At 36.8% G+C, this 20,287-nt stretch overlaps 1 protein-coding gene across 1 annotated transcript; it reads left to right on the top strand.

The window, feature by feature from the left end:
* The first annotated feature begins 916 nt into the window (after window positions 1-916).
* On the top strand, window positions 917-11,702 carry LOC129281272 (uncharacterized). The gene is made up of 4 exons (XM_054917212.2): window positions 917-1,178; window positions 6,976-7,113; window positions 7,826-7,923; window positions 9,300-11,702. The coding sequence occupies exons 1-4, from the start codon at window positions 1,010-1,012 to the stop codon at window positions 9,609-9,611; spliced, it is 717 nt and encodes a 238-aa protein (XP_054773187.2). The 5' UTR covers window positions 917-1,009; the 3' UTR covers window positions 9,612-11,702.
* Window positions 11,703-20,287: the final 8,585 nt, after the last annotated feature.

Here is a 20,287-nt window from a genome sequence, read left to right as displayed (position 1 = left end):
AAAAATTGGATTGGCATCTAATTTAGTGCATTACGTATTCATTGCTGCAACTTACTCAAAAGGGAGACATATCATCCACAAGAGCCAAAAATTTCCCGGTCATATCATAGCATGAACAGGCAATGGCGTAATGAGGCAAAAATTTTGAGGGGGCCAGATATGGCGTAAAAAACGGGCGAAAATCCTTTTTTTTTAAGTTGCGAGCGAGCGAGCAAAAATTTCGACATGTTTATTACAAAAATTCAAGTTTATGATAGATTTTGACGTTATATTCTGAAAACAATATCCTATTTCACCCTTCTCTCTTTCCTTTTTTTTTTCTTGGTCAGGACGCCTCTGTTAGGATCTTCTATGATTGTGCGCGAGCATTAGGGCGAGGCTCTATGCTTCGCTCAAAAAAAAAAATTAAAAAAAATAGGAGGCACATCTTTCTTCCCGTTCTTAATTTATTTTCAATCGTCGGCAGCCCGGTCGTTATCTTGTCCCTTTTCTTTATTTTCCAATTTAGCTCATTCCATTCTACCTTCATTTCCCGCCGTTGTTTGCCTTTTTGTCATCTTTTAATTGATTTCCCTTTCTTACTAACCATGCTAATGTATCACTATTTCGGGATGATTTGTTCTTTCTCACTTGTTCTTCTTTCCTTTATTTTCCCGTTTTCCTTCTTGTTTTTCCTTAAATGCCTTTTCTTATATATAGTTTCACTTTTTCCTTTCCCTTTCCTCCCCCTTTCATATTTTTTTCCTTTTTCTTCCTGTTTCCCTTTCTTTCTTTATTTCTTTCTTTCTTTCTTTCTCCCTTTTCTCTTTTTCCCGATGAAATCCGCGGGGGGGGGGTGCTCGCGCCTTGCCCCCGCCTGTTACGCCACTGGACATGAGTAAATATTGGAATGACATCATAAGCCCAAGACAAATAGAATGCGAAGATATTTTGGTGGGAGCACGTAGACCTTCATACTGACTCAAATTTGAATAGATTCCTTATCGAAGGGGCACTCAAGTCGCAGAAAATGGCGGGCAACGAGGATCTACACACTCTTTTCAATTTCTTTGAGAAGGTTTCTAAACCTCCTAAGCAAGCTTCATATGAAGATGGCATGAAGTATATTTTCGAACATGTGAAGAAACTACCGAGTTTCGTCCTCGGTCAGATCCACAAGAACCTAGACCAATCGAACGGTGAGTGCTCTCGTCAGATGAACATATAAGTCCGTTGTAACCGATAAAAATTATAACACGTATAATATACTGCTGTTTCTAAGCGCACAGTGTTATGACTATAACTATATGCCAGGGGCGGATCCAGCTTTTTATAAAGGGGGGGGTTGGGGTGGTATGCGAGGGAGCGTAGCGACCGAGTCCAAGCGAGCGGAGCGAGCGAGGGGGGAGGGTGTGGGAGGGGGGTGTCCCCCCTCCCACAGTAGGGAAAATTTTTGAAAATCTGTGTGTGAAAATGGCGTTTTCTAAAATTACAAGTTTAAAAAAAAAGATAAGATTAAAAAAAATGGTCCCCGGATTTTTTTTTTTGGGGGGGGTTGCAACCCCCCCAACCCCCCCTCTAGATCCGCTTCTGTATGCTGAGCGGATGATAAGTATATAGAATCGGAATATTTAAATAAACATTCGTGTCTGCGCATGGAGGTCCCCAGTGTATTATCAGTTTGTAGGCATAATCACAAAAATATATATAATGGGGATCACTAGCGTACCTACGGGGGGGGGGGGCAGAGGGGGCACTCTGCCCCCCCTGACGAGCCACAACCCATACAAAAGACATATACCTGCCCCCCTGACGAGCTTAAAAGACCTTTTTTGCCCCCCCCCCCTGACAAACTTGAAGACCTTTAATGCCCCCCCCCCCCCTGAAGAGCCTGAAGACCTTTTTTTTTTTTTTTTTTTTTTGCTTGTCACATTTTTTGGCGGCCGATTTTGCCCTCCCTGTGGAAAATCCTAGGTACGCCACTGATGGGGATGGGGCTGTTAGAAATTGGGACTTAATCAATCCCCAATGATCGTTGCCACGTGCTATTATTATAGGTTTCATGTAATTACCTTGTATGAAACAATCGGAAATACAACCATTTACACCATTGTGTGTTTTTACTATTCAAAGTCAATTCACGTCCATTAGAATAAATTAGAATATAAAATTATTATGTATGCCTGTATGTAAGTGTATGATAATTATGATGCCTATTCAATCTTTACGTACATGTATCAAAGTAGAATCATTGGAATCGTTACTGTAATATTATATGTTTTTGTCTCTTGGTATTTGTTTTGTATTTTGCTGTGGAAATACGGGCAAACTAGGCCTATATTTGTTATGCCCGTTTTATATAATTTCAATATAGCACATGATCATACTGTTGTAGCCTTGGTAATATCAAGGAACTATAATGATGAATATAGTTCGGCCACGAGATGGCTGACCGCATATGGGTTCATAATTATGACCCTGGGAAGCGGGCGTGCTGGAGGTGCCAAAAGAATTTTGGGGGTGCTTCGTGTATTATTCTCCAAAGGCAGCACCCCCAGATATTGTGGAAGATGTGCAAAAATTGAAAAATGTAGCCAAAATGCGCTTCATTTTGTAGTGAAACTTTTTTGTCTTTGGCTTTTCAAATTTCTCGGGCCCAATTTGACCTCCATTTTATAGTGAAAACGTTCTCAGGGCCCTGTATGGGTCGTACGATGGTTAATACTAAAAACGCAATTTTATTTAGCTATTTGTATATATGGTATCTAGTTTCCGTTGACATGTTACCTCATTTTGCCTCGTACTGAACAATGTGCACATGAAAAAAATATAGGCATACATGCTAAAGTATATGCCTAAGGGGAAATGGTTTTAGCCAAGTGTCTGGGACTTGTGGCCTGTTTCATGAAACTAAAATTTGCAAAATCAATTACAGAACAGTTCAAAGCTACTGAAATCATTCTATTTGATTGGCTGATATAGTGAGCTTGTTATAGAAATTGCGATTTTGGTAGTGTTATGAAATGGTACACTGACACTCTCTTCAAACATTCGTGCAGGGGCGGATCCAGGATTTAAAAGGGGGGTGCACATTTTCCCGATGAATTTGACAAGCAAAAATAAAGGGGCCTCACTTTCAAAGCAGGGGGGCACACTTGGGTTAAAACGGTATATTTACATTACAAATTTTGATTATGGCTCTTTAAAGGGGGAGGGGCACGGACCGGCTGTGCCCCCCCCCCCCCCTTGATCCATCAGTGTATTTAGGTATCGAACGTATTGATACATTATCTTGACTGTGTGTATTTGCAGGTTTGCCTTAAGTTTAACATCAAGAAGGGGCTTCATAGATTTATCTGTTTGTTTAGTTGATAGAAACTAAAAACAGCCTTTGACACACTTTGTACTACGCTATAAGCGTCATTACAATGAACAAAATTAATTAGCCGTACTTGCAATTAATCAAAAAGGAAACACTATTGGGTTTTATCGAGAGTTATAAGCCCATACTCCTCATATAAGAAAACTGTTCCTATATAGGTACTACTAAATAGGTTCATTCTGGGGGGAGGGGGGGGGTGGGTTGCACTACAAGGTGAACGCCATGCTGGGATTTGTGTAGCGCACGTATCCACTTTGCTAGCTAGGTGCTCAAGGCGCTCCAATATTACCCCGGCTAAGCTAGTCTACCGATTCCGGTGCGCACAGCTTTTTGAGGAATTACTTCCTGCCGGTACCCATTTACCTCACCTGGGTTGAGTGCAGCACACTGTGGTAAATTTCTTGCTGAAGGAAAACACACCATGGCTTGGAATCGAACGCACGTCCTTCAGATTGAAAGACGAGAGTCTTTACCACTAGACCACGACGCCCCCATATAAGAGCACATGCATGAAAACTCGCTTTCACGACCTAACCATGGAACTAACGAAGTGGGTATCCAAATTATCCAAATTCTCCAAAGGCCGACTTTCAATAAATTTAATCGTGTAAAGATAGGCGTGGGGTAGGACATGGGGCATTTCTCCCTATGCAGTTAGAACAGTTGCCCCCCCCCCTTCTGTCGAAAAAATGAAGATATATCCGCCTTGCCCCAAACATTTCTTTTTCCTTACACTTGCCCCCCCCCCTCCTACACACACACACACACACACCCTCACACGTACACACACATTAAAAATCCTGGTGCCGCCACTTTATATTTCGCCTTTGAATATTCAAGGCATTGAGGGTGGGAAAACATTATAAAATTCTTGCCAAGGATACTCTGAGATATCTATGCTTATTTAGGGTCCATTTTAAAGTCTATGTACGAGTAGGGCTATGTGCCCAACTTGGCACCCCCATCCTCTCTCTCCCCTCCGATTCATGCCTTTAATTCAAATTGTGCTGTTGTATTCATCACTACACTGACATTGTGATCGCAGACGGTGGTACAGTGGTATAGAGCGCACGCCTCACGAACGGAAGGTCGTTGGTTCGATCCCTAGCTGGCCTATAGTCACACCGGAGACTTTGAAAATGAGACCTTCTGTCTTCTAATATGCCTATTTATATGCTATGTGCATGTACTGCGCTTGATACTTGGTTATCATAATATTCCCCCGCCATTTCGGCGCTAAAGCTTCAAGGAATGAATCCTACTGGACCGGCCGGTACCCATGCATTCATCTCCCCTGGGTCGAGTGCAGCACAATGTGGGTGAATTTCTTGCTGAAGGAAAACACGCCATGGCTGGGATACGAACCTATACGTCCCTCTAACCGAGAGATGAAAGTCGTAACCACTACATTAAAAAAAATGAAGTGCTAATTTAGTAGGCCTTCTTAATGTCCTTGTATATATAGTGACTGCACTTTGAGTGCGGATTTTCTAGTTCAAATTTGAATGACTAAATCAGCACTCAAAGTGCAGTCACTATAATACAAGGACATTAGGTGCTGCAGCTAAATTAGCACTTCATTTTTTAGAGTGTAGAGCACGACATCCCCACTTTAAACATACGATTATCATTATGAGATAATGTAGGTCACTCCGATATGGCATTTTAAGCACTTATAAGGGCTATTAAAGAGGGTGGATAGTTTTGGTAATTCCTCGAAATCGGCCTGTCACCATTCTAATTAATTAATAATTCAATTATAATGTCAAGGAGTAAATCGCCGGAAATTTAAATCCTTGTCCACCTTAAAGGAAGGACATCCAGGTGTGAAGTTGATTGTTATGAAACCAGACAATGGATCAAGGAAAGCAAGCAATTAATGATAGAGGCAGAGGGGGGGGGGGGTCGTTGCACAGAATATTGATTCGTTTTGTTTTGACTAGCACATTTTTAGACAAGAAAAAGATCACAGGAAGGGGACCTATCTTTATAAGATGTAAAATTATTCTCAATTTTAAGAGAAAATTACACTTTATAGAACTCATGGTGGCCTGAATAAGGGAGAGCTTCTCGCATGCTATTAACTACCCCCACCTTCCCCATTCCCACCACATCTAGTTCAGTGAACACCACCCCCCGGGAATTAAACCTTTTTTTGTCAAAATGACGTCTCATACACATGACCATACTCTATTTATTCTGATACACTGTCGAATTTTAAGGAGGCCAATGTACTCGCTATATACAATGTGTATACAATGTGTATTTCGAGAAGCATTGGAATTATTTTTAAGTTAAAATTTATTTTGCCTCTTAAAACTTTATTCCTATTGTACAATTCCTTAGTACTCCCGTATATTACTTATTGTAACGTTGTTTGGGCTAATTGTGGCTCAACAAAGCTGACTTCTATTTTCAAATTACAAAAGAGAGTTATTCGCATTTATACAGGATCGCATTACTTGGCTCTCACTGATCCATTATTTTTCAAACAGAAAACACTAAAGTTGCCGACTTGTATACTCTTCAAGTAGCTATCATTATGTTTAAGTATATTAATAACCTACTCCCTTCATCTTTTGATGACATGTTTAAGTTCAATAGTTCTGTCCATACCTTCCCAACTCGTACATCTGGAAACTTTCATCTCACAAACACCAGACTGTTAATTACCTCTAAATCAATTCGACATCATGGTCCAGATATTTGGAATAATCTTGCAGAAAATATTAAATCTTGTTCCACTTTATACTCTTTAAAATCAACTGTTGAAAGAAAAATCATTCGATCTTATTCATCCCAACCTTCAAATTAATCCTCATTTACCACTATAAATTAAATAAAAAATATAAATTCTACAGCTATCTTCTGCACCCGCACCTGCACCTGCATTGCACCCACTTGTTCAGTAATTACCAATCATAGTCACGAACCCTTTTTATGAGGCCGCCATCAATTACAATCTTAACCGCTCACGATGGCGGTCTCCTGCGTTCATTAAATTTTGTTAATGTTCCTTTTTTATTATCAAAATGTGAAGTATATGCCCACACCATTTTTTCCCTTCAAATTATGTATTATGTTTATATTGTATGAATTATGAATTATTTTGTATATTACAAACAATGTAAATATTTGTGATAATGTATTGTGAACGCAGAAATAAAAATAAAACAAACAAACAAATATATACCTCCATCATGTCCATGGTCAACCGATTATGTCGACGAGAACCAAGATTTTGACAGAGTGATTACACCCCCCCCCCCCCCCCTCCAAAAACAATCCAATTTGGGCTTACGCACAAAAAAAATATATATTAAAAAATGAAGGGGTCAGATATGACGAATCGAGTAAAAATTATTTACAAATCCGAGCTTACGAAGTGAGCGAGCTAAAAATTTGGCCTTTATTGTACAAAAATATATTTGGATAGACTTTGACATAATATTCTGAAAGCATTTCATCCCTTTTTCTTTACTTTCCTTTCTTTTTTTCTCAGTCGTGAAACTTTTAGGGGCCATGACCCCGACCCCCCCCCCCTCCATCTTTACATCGATCAGTGCTTGTGCATTAGTCTTATCACCTTCGTATTGATTTAATTGATTCTATAGGTTTGTACAAGTACGTGAACTATGTCGGTTTCAGCAACGGAGACTTCCATGTGTTTCAAGGAGGGCGACCCTCAGCAGACTTTATCAAGGTCAGCACAGAAGGTCTCGGAGGACCTGAGCTACGAGTTTGTTACCCAGGTATGGAGATCTTCCCCCTCCCCAACCTCCTCATCCCCCCCCCCCCTCATCCCCCTCTATACCTCTCAGAGTCACTACCAGCCCCCCCCCCCCCCCCCCAAAAAAAAAAAATAAAAAAAAAAAAAAAAAATAACGGAAAAGAAATAAACGAAGACAAATGAATAGATTAGATAAATAGATAAATACATAGATAGATAGATAGATAGATAGATGGATAGAGAGAGAGATAGATAGATAGAAAGAAAAATAGATGGATAGCTAGATAGAAAGAAAGATAGACAGATAGATAGATAGATATATAGATAGATAGATAGATAGATAGATAGATAGATAGATAGATAGATAGATAGATAGATAGATAGATAGATAGATAGATAGATAGATAGATAGAAAGAAAGATAGCTAGCTAGATAGATGGATGGATGAAAGATATCTAGCTAGATAGATGTATGGATGAATGGAGATAGATAGATAGATAGATAGGTATAGATAGATAGATAGATAAATAGATTAATAAATAAGATAAATAAATCAGTAAGTATACAGCATCGATATCTTGGCGGAGAGGTATATTACAAAGTCATTATCATAATTTGATTTGTTGATATTCAAAAGTAATGATTGTGTACGGTTTTATTTGTTCATAAAAGGTGTTGTACTTAGTTTATGACTACTGATAACTTATCAGCACGTTCACATTTAATGATTACAGGTGGTTACGCGGAATTAGCGACTTCGGCTGGACAGCCAATGTGTACGACCCGTGCTAAAGATGAACAAAACTCTTACTATCTTCTCGTCACTTTTAAGGTTGGTTTTCTTTGTCAGTTTTCATGGGGGATCCAGTATTGGCCTATAGGGGGCAGGAAAACTAGCCCCTTTCCCCGGTCGGCGGGCTAGTCTGCTATGCAGACTCTGAATGGCTCGTGAAATGGGATCTACAGCTGGTTTGCGAAGCAAACCAGCCTGAAAGGGCGAGCGTAGCGAGCCATTTCAGAGTCTGCATAGCAGTCTAGCCCGCCGACCGGGGAAAGGGGCTAGTTTTCCTGCCCCCTATAGGCCAATACTGGATCCCCCATGAAAACTGACAGATCTGCAGCTAGTAGTAGACCTAGTCTGCTATGCAGACTCCTTGAATCAGCTATGATACACACACTGCAGATTGTGGGTCTACAGTTGTAGACTATCGGCGGGCTGCTCGAATAACTCAAAACCGGGTTAAGGGGAGTTAGGGATTGACATCATATAGCTGAATTATAAACACTTTAATTCAGCTTTATTTTTGCAAAGTTGAGTAGGTATTTCATGAATGAATAATTTAGCGCGAAGCGTTCACTGAAAAATGTTATCAGTTAGAGATCTGTTATTGCAATTAAGCATGATAATGATACATAACAAAAAATGCGTGCGCGAAGCGCAAAACTTACGTGAAGTGTACTGACCATTCACCACTGGATTTTTAAAAGACTGTATTTGTAGAAATTAGTGAACACATTACGTAGCTGTAACTTGATAATTTGGATTTAAAATTTGTATATCTTAGGTACGTCTTTGTAATCATGATCAGGATGTTTGTATTACCCAGCTTTACCAAAGAAGCGAAGCAATCTTGAGCATTATGTATTTTTTGTGTGATTGACTTGAATTTGAAAACGAGACACATTAAAGTGATTGGTTAACATTGGTTTGACTTTAAAAAAATCTGAGCTAGAAGGTCACACTTGTCACCTGTGTCTGTGATATGTTACAAAAATGAAGCCCAGAAAAAATTGCGTTCGAAAATAATTATTTAGTGCTTCAAAAATTGAAATATAAAGTGATCGAAAACACCATCTTAATTTCATCCCATACACTTATGTGTACTATTTGGCGTCTATAAGACGCCTATTTACAAAATCGGGGTTTGCCTTGTAGTTTTAGCTTTTCATTCTCAATAATGGTTGTTTTCAGGGTTTATTAGTTCTAATACATGCACTTGTACACATGTTTCATCTTGGTTTGAGAATTATTTAAATCGGCTGCTCACAAAGTTAAACAATACTTTTAAGCGCTGTGAAGGCCCTGATCATCCCTTAATCATCCTGAATATAATGTGTCTCATTAAACAGGCAAGATAATTGATACTTATTGTTTATTCACGTTTCTGTTTTGTTAAGTCTATAAGTTACCTTCATTTTTTCTGATAGGATTCTGACATCGACGAGGCAAGTTACAGTGCTTTTGAGGCGAACTGGAAGTCAAAGACCGGAGCGGATATCATCCGTGACGCATTCCCTGCCGGCATCGTTGGCGGCGACGTCGGCTTCTACAAGAGACTTCGACCCGGACACACTCCGTTGAACTATGTTCTCCGCTATGAAATACTTCCGGGGGCGTCCCGGGAGTCCGTTCTCCAGTTCCTGCCCACCCTTCGGGAGAAACTAACTGCGGGAGGGATCCCGTTCAGCAACGTTGGTGCCTACAGTATCTGTTACATCTGCGACCCAGTCAAAGCCTGAAATAGAATGAACCCCTCACGTTCAGACTGTTTTAACCAGCCTCTAAGTTGATTCAACTATTAACCTATTGGTCAATACCAAATGTTGGTTAAAAAGAAATTCCATGCAAAGTGAATGGGGATAATTTAACCAACAATAATTGGTCGGTTCAACCAACTTTGGGCATTGGTTAACCAAATTTCTGAAAGATCTTGGCCTTTATCTTCAACAATCACTATATGAATTTTAGATTGTTGGTACTTATTTGATTTTGCATAATCATCTTGTAAAAAAACATTTGATATTTCAATACTTTCTGAAATGTTTTTGTTGGTGTAATAATCATTGTAGCACTTTGTTCCCAGATGAGTCAAGCGCCAAGAGGGGTGGGGCATGGTCACGGTCAACCCAGATGATTTTTTAAGTATTCAATTGATAATGATAATGATGATAATAGGCATTTATATAGCGCCATCTATCTAGAAATATTCTATTCCGAGGCGCGTTGTTATTATTATTACCCCGGCTTTAGCTCGAGCTGCCTTTCAGCGCTCATGCATTCAAGGAATCAATCCTGCCGGGTACCCATTCACCTCACCTGGGTCGAGTGCAGCACAATGTGGATAAATTTCTTGCTGAAGGAAATTACGCCATGGCTGGGATTCGAACCCACGACCCTCTGTTTTAAAGTCAGAAGACTTATCCACTGGGCCACAACGCTCCACAATTTCAGAAAAAATATTTTAAAAAGAGGAAAGAAAAGGGGAAATTATTTTTTAAAAATAGCATGGATATAAGAAACCATAGCTTAGTGGATCTAGTAATATTTCATGACACAGGCAACTTTATGTCGTCATGCCCCCTCCTCCCCCGGCACCCCCCCCCCCCCCCCCCAATGGAGTCGCTATTATGTTTGTGCGCATTCCTATCTGCGCATATTTTCCTCTATGCGCGTTGACGTCACAATTAAGTAATCGGCTACAGGTACTGTACTAGGTATCAGCTGATTTTTGTTTCCATTCATGGGCATTCTTAAGGCAAATACTGTGTTATTTTTACGAAGCTATCAGCTGAAAATAATCTATGGACCAAATTTGTAAACGCCTCTTCCTCTTCAGAATAGTATACCCTGCTGTGCTGCGAAGTATGACGAACACGACCTCGAGATTGATAAAATGGGATAGTGGCGTAAAATTCTCCTTTTTGTATAGATTCAAGCCTTTCGACGAGTTTTATGTGTTTTTAAAAGCACATTTGCTCCGATAAGTGCTAATAGTTTGAAAATAGGCACATGAACCCCCAATGTTTAATGCTCACATCTCTTTCGTATAACTTTCGCTACAACTAAGCAAAATTTGGTGAAAATGACATGGGTTTGAATAGAGTGCAGCATTTACTTCTTAAATTTGTTAAATATAAATTTCGAAAAAAAAATATAGATAGGCCTATGTATTTGTCGTCTACATTCCTTATTTTCAAAATTGATGGTTCTGCTATTCTTTAAAGAGCAAACGAATAGCAATATGAGTGGATTCTTTATCTTCATTTAGAATCCACTCACATGTAATTCTGAACTATAATGGAAAATTTGATGAAATTTAGATGGATTTTGAGTGAGGTATAGATCAACGTTGTGATCTCGTGGGGTGTAGAAATGCAAAATTATTTTTAATACGTATTTCTCGAGACTTTTCAAATGGGTGAAATTCAACGCTCGATAGCAAAAAATCAAGCACATGAACCCATGTTAATTTGTGCATATTTTGAATATTTAAGTGCAAAAGTTTGTGAAAATGAAATGGATTTCGTTTTAAATGTGAAATGTCCTTTAGTAATGCAATAAATAGTCATGTACTTTGTTTAAAAAAAAATGAGTAACCTGGACTCCTTGGCTCCGTAACACAAAGATAGCGATCGATCGCTAAATGAATTGACCAATCAACATTAACGTTACACGCGCATTTGGTTTAAAATACTGACCAGGGACCAATCAGTGCGGTTGTTTCATATTTGCAATCCATCACAAACCTTTGTGTTACGGAGCCCTGGACTTATTTTTAATGTACTTCCCTTTGAATTGATACTGAATAAAGGTGATAATGATATTACAAAGATGGCATAACTTGTATTTTGTTCACTTTTAAATCACTTTCCTAATGTATCATAAATCTGAGCGATGAATATACGGACATGTTTTCGCGTAAAAGATTCAGGTCAGCAACACTTTTTTATGATCTCATGATTATTCATGTAGGCTTAAAACAATAAATCATAGACATTATTCATATTTTGACAGAAATACATATTCTACTGTAAAGATATATTCCTTTTGAAAATGCAATAAACCCCCCCCAAAAAAAAAAAAAAAAAAAAAAAAAAAAACACCCCCCACCAAAAAAAAAAACTTAAGTATCATACGATCTGAGCGGTATTTCATTGATTTATATCACTTCATAATGATATAACAAATGCAAAATCTTTGAACTCTTTTAAGACTAAATTCAAATTATCTCTATTAAAACCTTATGATATACTCCCAAATTAATTTTAATTCATCATTTCTGTCAAGTCATCATCATTATTATGTCAAGTCATCATCATTATTACTTTAAACTAAAATTAAAACATAAAATTATTATCCTTTTTTTATTAAAAAAATCTGACACAAGTCCTTCTCAGATGTGCTCATTATTGTGTCTATCCTCTCCTCTATTTTCTCCTCTCCAGTCCGCTTATCCGCCTTCCTACCGGTTATTTGTTTAAAGGACAAGTCCACTCCAACAAAAACTTGATTTGAATAAAAAGAGAAAAATTCAACAAGCATAACACTGAAAATTTCATCAAAATCGGATGTAAAATAAGAAAGTTATGACATTTTAAAGTTTTGCTTCATTTCACAAAACAGTTATATGCACATCTCAGTCAGTATGCAAATGAGGGAACTGATGACATCACTCACTCACTATTTCTTTTGTATTTTATTGTATGAAATATGAAATATTTTGATTTTCTCGTCATTGTCATGTGAAATGACGTTTCATTCCTCCCTGAACACGTGGAATTCCATTATTTGAACATTTTGTGCTTCAGGCAAGGAGGTCCTAATCATCAAATTCGTAAAAATTGAAATATTATATAATTCAAACAATAAAAAACAAAAGAAATAGTGAGTGAGTGACATCATCGACTTTCTCATTTGGATGTAACTGGCTCGTTCTTATAACTGTTTGTTAAAAATAAGCGAAACTTTGAAATGTCATAACTTTCTTATTTTACCTCCGATTTTGATGAAATTTTCAGCATTGTGCTTGTCTGATTTTTCTCTATTGATTCAAATCAACATTTTTCTGAGGTGGACTTGACCTTTAACGGCATCAATCACATTTTTCGTGCATTATATTCTTTCCAGGTTATTTTATATATTTTTTCTCCTCTTATACACATCATTGAATCCAGTTTGCTTGAGTCCACGACGGCATGTGTTCTATCTACGTACAGCAGCACCCATCCATCTTCTCAGGGCATTCTCCCCCTTTTCCCTTTTTTTTTTCTTCTCAAGTTTTTCTGGGGGGGGGGGTGGGAAGGGTAGATATTTTTAGGACGGGTTGTTTTGTCCTTCACCAAACTGTATATTTTTTATTACTTTGTATTTATTTTGTGAGTATTTCCCTCTCATTTATTCATTCTTTTTTCATTTGATTATCTGTATTTATACTTTGTTATTTTGTTATTTGTTGTGTTATCTATTTCTTGAGGGGCCCACATTGTACAAGCATTGCTTTTTAGTGGGTCCCTCCATTTCCATCTAAATTTAATTTCTATTGAAAAATAGTATATATATTTAAAACCTACAATGTGTTGCCCAAATCGTCTAAGTGTTTTTTTTTTCACTACATATGTATAATTAATTTTGTTTGCAACGGATACAAATATTTATGTTTTATATATGGTATACAATTTGTTTTTGTTTGATGGAAGTGAAATAAATGAATTTGAATTTGAATTTGAATTTATATTTAAAATGAATAAAATAGATTCTGTTAAAAAAAAGCACACACTAAGATTCTGGTCAACATAGCGGCAATTTGGAATAGCTATAGGCCTATAATTATTAAGTGCCCCATCTGGTAAGATCTATACAGATTTGTGTGCAGTGGATCGTTTTTAGAAGAAAAAAAATTGGAGGTGCTTTTTCCACCTCTCATTCTGTCGCAAAATATATAGAATTTCTAAGGATATGAGTAAACATTGGAATGACTCATAATGTCAAGACAAATAGAATACGTAGATATTTTTGTAGGAGCACGTACGCAGGCCTTCATATTGACTCAAATTTGAATAGATTCCTAATCGAAGGTGCACTTTAAAGAACTTGTTTTGGTGGCTCAAGATATGCGGTCTACGCCACTGGATGAACAAGCATCTCTATAAAACATGGATTGCCCGCTAATTTGAATAAAAGTATATTAAATAGATTTTCGGTGACTATACAACTCACAGAAAACGAGTGCTTTGTTTGCCATTTGCTTTATCTTAAAAAGTGGTAAAACTGCTAAAATCAAATTATTCATGTTTGCATGTATGACGTCAGAGTGTGCACTTCACTGAGCGATTCTGTTTCTAAGGTCTCCCACCCAATCACTTCCTCCTCTATTACAAAATTTCCTCTCTTTTTTATTTTAGTAGATGAGGTATGAAATATTTTCATTTTATACTACTTATCACGTAAAGCAATTCTTCCCTAAATTGACATGTAAAATTTCCATTGCTGTAACCTATTGTGATTCGATGAAGAGCTTTTTCATAGTAAAATCTGCAAAAAATGGAAAATGATATAAGTAAGATTCATACAATGAATACTCAAGAAATGGTGCATGACAGCATCGACTCGCTCAATTGCATATTTCTGTGTTGTATTATGAAAAATAAGCAGTTTCAAAATGTCACAACTTTCCTATTTAATATCGGATTCGAATAACCTACTGTTAAAGGGAACTTCCCCTTCATTCATACACATGTATACACCACTCTTGGCAGCGCATGGCCCTATCTATCTACCATTATGTATATAAACACAGAATAATGACACCATTCCATTTTTTTTTTCTTTTTACAAAGAGTCATATCTTTATTTCAATCTACAATTTTCTATGTCCCTTCATGCATGTATACGTGTGTTATACAATAGTCCTGTAGTTCTTACTATATTATTTACAACCTTTCAAATGAAGGTTAAACAGATGCAAACATAATATCATGATTACATTAATTACACAATGCATAACATTAATTTCTTTTGTCCTGTGTAAACATTATCATTCACTTTCTATCTCCTTGCATTTAACATACATCGAGTGGAAATAGGTAATCCATGTACCCGAAACTATCAAATACATGAAATAAACAAGAATATGAATAAACAAATAAAACAAAATCATAGAATAATTGCATTGATTAACAATACAAGATATTACTAAAATATCATATTACAAACATATTTCAGACTGCCTAATAATTAAGAGCCATTTGAAAGGATTTTGCAATGGGCCCGTGACAACTAGACTCAATTTGTCAAATATAGTAATCCCCACCTCATGTATAAGAAACTATATCCCATTTGGGCCAAGAGATGGACTTTGGTCATTCTTAAATTCATATACTATACTCAAGTAAATGTTTGAATAGATGCCGTGAACATACATCCAGTATGAATTCCATGGAAATACTTCAACAGCTAGTAGGCATGACGATTGAGTTGGACAGGAAGAGGGAAAAACTGATAGAGAATTACAGTTAAAGACAATATGTTACATTAGTATTACATGTTGACAGGAGGTCCACAAAACCTTAAGTGTAAATTCCAAATGTAGGAACGATCTCAATATGAGGTCGAACAAAATCCAGTAAAATGACCAGACAAGTGTTAGTGTGTATAAATATATAAATCATGTGGCAAAAGATTCTGGGAGGAAATGTGGTAATTGCTGAGAAAAGAGCAAAATAAGAAAAGCATTCCTGCCAGGACTGGGACTTTTTTCCAAGCAATACTATTGTTACATGTTCCCATATGTGCTTATCTGTGTTGGTGATCTTCTAAAGGCGGTGCTGCACCATCCCGAGTTTGCTCAATCTCAAGATTTTAGCCCGATCGGCCCTCTTCGCGATTAATCTCGAGATTCAAGAAACCCCGTCTCCACCATCGCAAGAAGAGCGATTCCTGCTTGAGCGAGGCATCGACGCATTATGGTCTGACGACGTGAATAAATAATCCCGAGTGCGTCTGCACCTACGAATTAGCGCGATAATTCCTAAAATAGCGCGCTATTTTGCAAATAATCCCAAGTTGACTTGGGATTGCAATCTCGAGATTAATCCTACGAACTATTGCGAAAATTGCGTCTCCATTGCAAATAATATCGAGATGGTTCAAATCGGGATAATTTGTCGGATCAGAAATAGCGCGCTAATTTGAAAACTCGGGATGGTGCAGACGGCCCTTAAGTGATCAATTTTCAGTTGTCAGATTTTATTATTTCATTACGTTTAGCTTGTTCAAACTTACAAGATAGAGATCTACAATGATATGGTAAAAATTCACCTTGAAGTACAATAAGAAGTTGCTGTTTGCTGCAACTAACAGAGCTTAGCTATCATGTTTTGACAACTACATTTCAAAGACCTAGTAATCATGCTTCTTCAAAATTCCTTTATATCTTTTACCAACAACAACTACAACAACAAATGGGGGAAACAGAAGAGCAAAAATCTATACACATCCAAATGTCCCTGAGTAATTATAGACTTCTTAGACGCAATAGACATACATACACACACCCCAAATAAAATTCCAAAAATCAAACTGAACTGTATCGGGAATTTCAGGTCAAACAGAGAACAATATACAGAGGTTAAAAAGGATAAATAAATAGGCGATACGAACATGTAACATACAATACAAAATCATTTAAGAGTGGTCGTACACTCCTTCATCAAACTTCGATAAAGTGATATTAATACAATTGAAGAATCTATTATCATTAAATAAAAGACAATACAACACGAGACAATTCAGCAAAAGGAGAAAGTACATTTGAAATCATACACTGCACAGACAAGTAATGTGAAAGTTGTATTAAGCGAGTTTGTATCATTTCACTAAATATGTGGTTGAAATGGGTAAATAAAGATATAGAAATACTAAATATTAATATTAATTAAGTCTGTGAAGACAAGTCCAGGGATAGGCAAATTACTTTAAAATATCTATTGAATTATCTTCCACTGGGTACCCATTCACCTCTCCTGGGGGCTGTTTCATAAAGCCGTTCGTAAGTTAAGAGCGACTTTAAGAACGACTGGTGATCCTTTCTTGCGCGCAAAACCATCGCTAATGAATACACCATTTGCCAGCAGTCGTTCTTAAAGTCGCTCTTAACTTACGAACAGCTTTATGAAACACCCACCTGGGTCAAGTACATCACAATGTGGATAAATTTCTTGCTGAAGGAAATTACGCCATGGCTGGGAGTCAAACCCACGATCCTCTGTTTCAAAGTCCGGAGACTAATCCACTGGGCCAAAACTCTCCATGAAATGAATATAAAAAAACGCTACAAAATTACTTTTATTTTGTAGTGAATCTATTTTTTCTCAAAAAAAGGACAAAAATGCCAATTAAGCAAGTTTTATTTGACATAGGATTATTTTGTCTTCTAATTTCCTAATCTCAGTCTGTTCAGGTATTTCGAAATTCAGTTTCTTTTCAGAATCTCTGACACTAAGAACAAGAATTATGGTTAAGAATGTGTACCTTCCTCTAAAAATTTTTTTACTCCCAACTCTCGCATTTTTTGTGGGGGCATCTTCAATCTGAGGGATGTGGGTTCGATTCCCAGCCATGGCGTGTTTTCCATCAGCAATCAATTTATCGAAACTGTGCTCCACTCAACCCAGGTTAGGTAAATGGGTACCCGGTAGGAAGAAATACCTTGTATTCTTCAGCGCCTTTATAGCAGCGCTTTCTATCCTCAGGCAAAAAGGGATAATTAATCCAGCTGTTATTGCTCCAATTATTATTATTTTTCAAGGAATCGGAATCAAAAGATATGAGGCAAGTCATAAAATGTTGTTTTGAAAGGGGTAGGGAAAAAGAACATCTTTCTCTTTCAATACCTGGCCCCATATTACAAAGCTTAATGATTGATGTCACGACTTACTTTTACAACTAATTGCCCATAATCACTTACACAATCTAGAGGGATATTGGTACTAAAAGCAATTGTATGTCTTTGTACTATAGGGTTCTGGTCCTATTTAGATCAATTTTTTCAGCACAAATAAAAATAAGATATCAATAAAAAACCTCCCCTACAAAAAACCCAAAACAAAACAAAGATATATCCCTACAAACACACATAGCTTAGCTGTAGACAAGTAAATGAAGGAAGGGGGGATAGAAAGTAACACAAAAGTAACAAAATTAAATTAATTCCACATAAAGCTAAGGCAAGATTTATAAGTCTGCTATCTCCATTTAAAAAAAATCTGAATTATGTACAAATTAATACATGACTAACCCACGTATATCAGACAATACTAAATCATATAAAACTAATGTAGAGTGTTTGAGCTGATGTTTATGTTTACTTTTTGAATATCAGCTCCAATAATGGATGTTGACAAACATTAGTGCCTATATGTCATTAATTTTTCTTCTTAATTGGTATATATTCATCTCTTCTAAAACCCTTGGAACAAGTAAGCTTTTGTCGAAATAGACAAATCAAAGAATAAGATCAATGACATTAAGAGAACACTTTGAAAATGAGAAGAACGTTATAAACGTTTGAATATATAAAAAAAACGTTAATGCTATGGAGATCCTCTTATTGGCAATGTGCCCAAGATATGTGATGTCACACATGAACAACTCTCCCCGTGGGACAATGAAATTATGACCCAAAACATCTGTTTTTGCTAATTTTAGTGATAGCAAAAGCTATATTCATTTGTCGTTCCACCTTTCATAATGTTCAGGTTAATCAAAGAGAAGGTAGAAATTCCCATGAGATAATCAAAATTGTAATCTTTTCTTTGTAAGCCAAAAACAATTAAACATAGCATTTCCTGATTGCAAAATAATTTTCTTGTCATGACAAAAATGTAATCTGTTTTTCGTATTTCTACATATTTTCAATTTCAGAGATAATTCTATTGTCACTAAGAAAGCTCCCTATATGAAAATAATGGAACACTCCAGATGTGCTTCATCAATCTTAAAATTGAGTTTGGAGATCAATTTTAAGGCCTCAAAATGAATTTCAGTGCCTTATAGAACATTTTGTGACATTAAAATAGTCTAATTTCCCACGCAGATAAAATTATAAGAATCGTTATGAATCTTAAACTGATTTGTTGTTCAAATTAATTTTTGTTACCCATTTTAAGATTGATGACAAACTCCAGCTACTGCTACCATGCTATGACTACTAATTTGATTCTTGGCACATTCCACTTTCAAGATGGGGAGGGACAGCATATCCAAGCAAGACCAACCACCAACAAAAATTTCATAAAATAAAAGCAAAATATACAGAACGATAATTCATATCAGAAATATATAAAATCATATCATATACATAAGGTCACATAAAGATGAAGACAAAATGTAAGTAGGTTAAGATATTGGAGAAATACAGGGAAGGAGTTTTAACCTACAAAATGCAGCCCTCTTTCGTTAGAGGCATGATGACCCAGCAAAGGAAATGTAACATAGTATTATCTATAATTTCAGCCATTCAAGTCTCCTCCCTGAAAAGTTTGTTGACCTATCTCTGCTATGTATGTAACATCAAAACATGTGTCAGCTGCTTTTCTGATTTTTCTTTTTAACAGACTACATACAAAATGAACAAATTCACTTAAAATCATGAGGGGGACAGGGGGCATGTCTGAATATTAACATATCATGTTATCATGGCCGCTAGTTTGTACCAAAACATTCATCGACGCAAGGGCAATTTTTCAGAAAAACATCCTTTTTTTTAATGTTGCAAAAATGATGCATGGGCAACTATTCTTTTCAAAATCTAAATGCACCTCTGACATTTGTATAAATGGTTATCATGGCCATGAAGACATTACGTGGCAAACTTCATTGCTTTGTTGTCACATAATCATGTTTGAATATTAATCTATTCCAAATGGATGACAGAACCATGGACCCTGTACCATCAGGGCCCCATCTTACAAAGAGTTGCGATTGATCCGATCGATCGCAACTATGGACGGCCAGCAATGTCGACATCTATTATGCACGTTTGTTCAAAATATTTTCTAGCTATGATGTATATTCAGGCATTCATTGTTGTTTTGAAAATTCACCGTGCTTCTCTTTGTTTACAAAGGACATTGTGCACATTTCCTGTAGAAAAAATTATGACACCGATGGATTTCCATAGAGTTACGATTGATTGGATCAATCGTAACTCTTGGTAAGACGGGGCCCAGGAGAGATACAATATTTACAATCAATTGGAATTGTTTGTAAATGGTTTGCCCATAGACTTAGCCTTACAATCAATTGTATTATTTTCTGTAACAGAGCCCTGTACTCTATGTGAATGTAATCTATCCTTTCTTGGACAAGAAGAATCGGGGTATTACACTCTGATGATTGCTAAAAGTTATGTTCCATA

The sequence above is a fragment of the Lytechinus pictus genome, chromosome 18 (assembly GCF_037042905.1).
Source record: "Lytechinus pictus isolate F3 Inbred chromosome 18, Lp3.0, whole genome shotgun sequence".
NCBI lineage: Eukaryota > Metazoa > Echinodermata > Echinoidea > Temnopleuroida > Toxopneustidae > Lytechinus > Lytechinus pictus.
This window is presented reverse-complemented; position numbering and strand designations above follow the sequence as displayed.

What these genes read in the sequence shown, in the direction of transcription:
- LOC129281272 (XM_054917212.2), top strand. Translation starts at nt 1,010, where the DNA reads ATGGCGGGCAACGAGGATCTACACACTCTTTTCAATTTCTTTGAGAAG. An exon ending in GAACCTAGACCAATCGAACG is followed by an intron (nt 1,179 to 6,975) that starts GTGAGTGCTCTC and finishes TTGATTCTATAG; the next exon opens with GTTTGTACAAGTACGTGAAC. An exon ending in ATCTTCTCGTCACTTTTAAG is followed by an intron (nt 7,924 to 9,299) that starts GTTGGTTTTCTT and finishes TTTTTCTGATAG; the next exon opens with GATTCTGACATCGACGAGGC.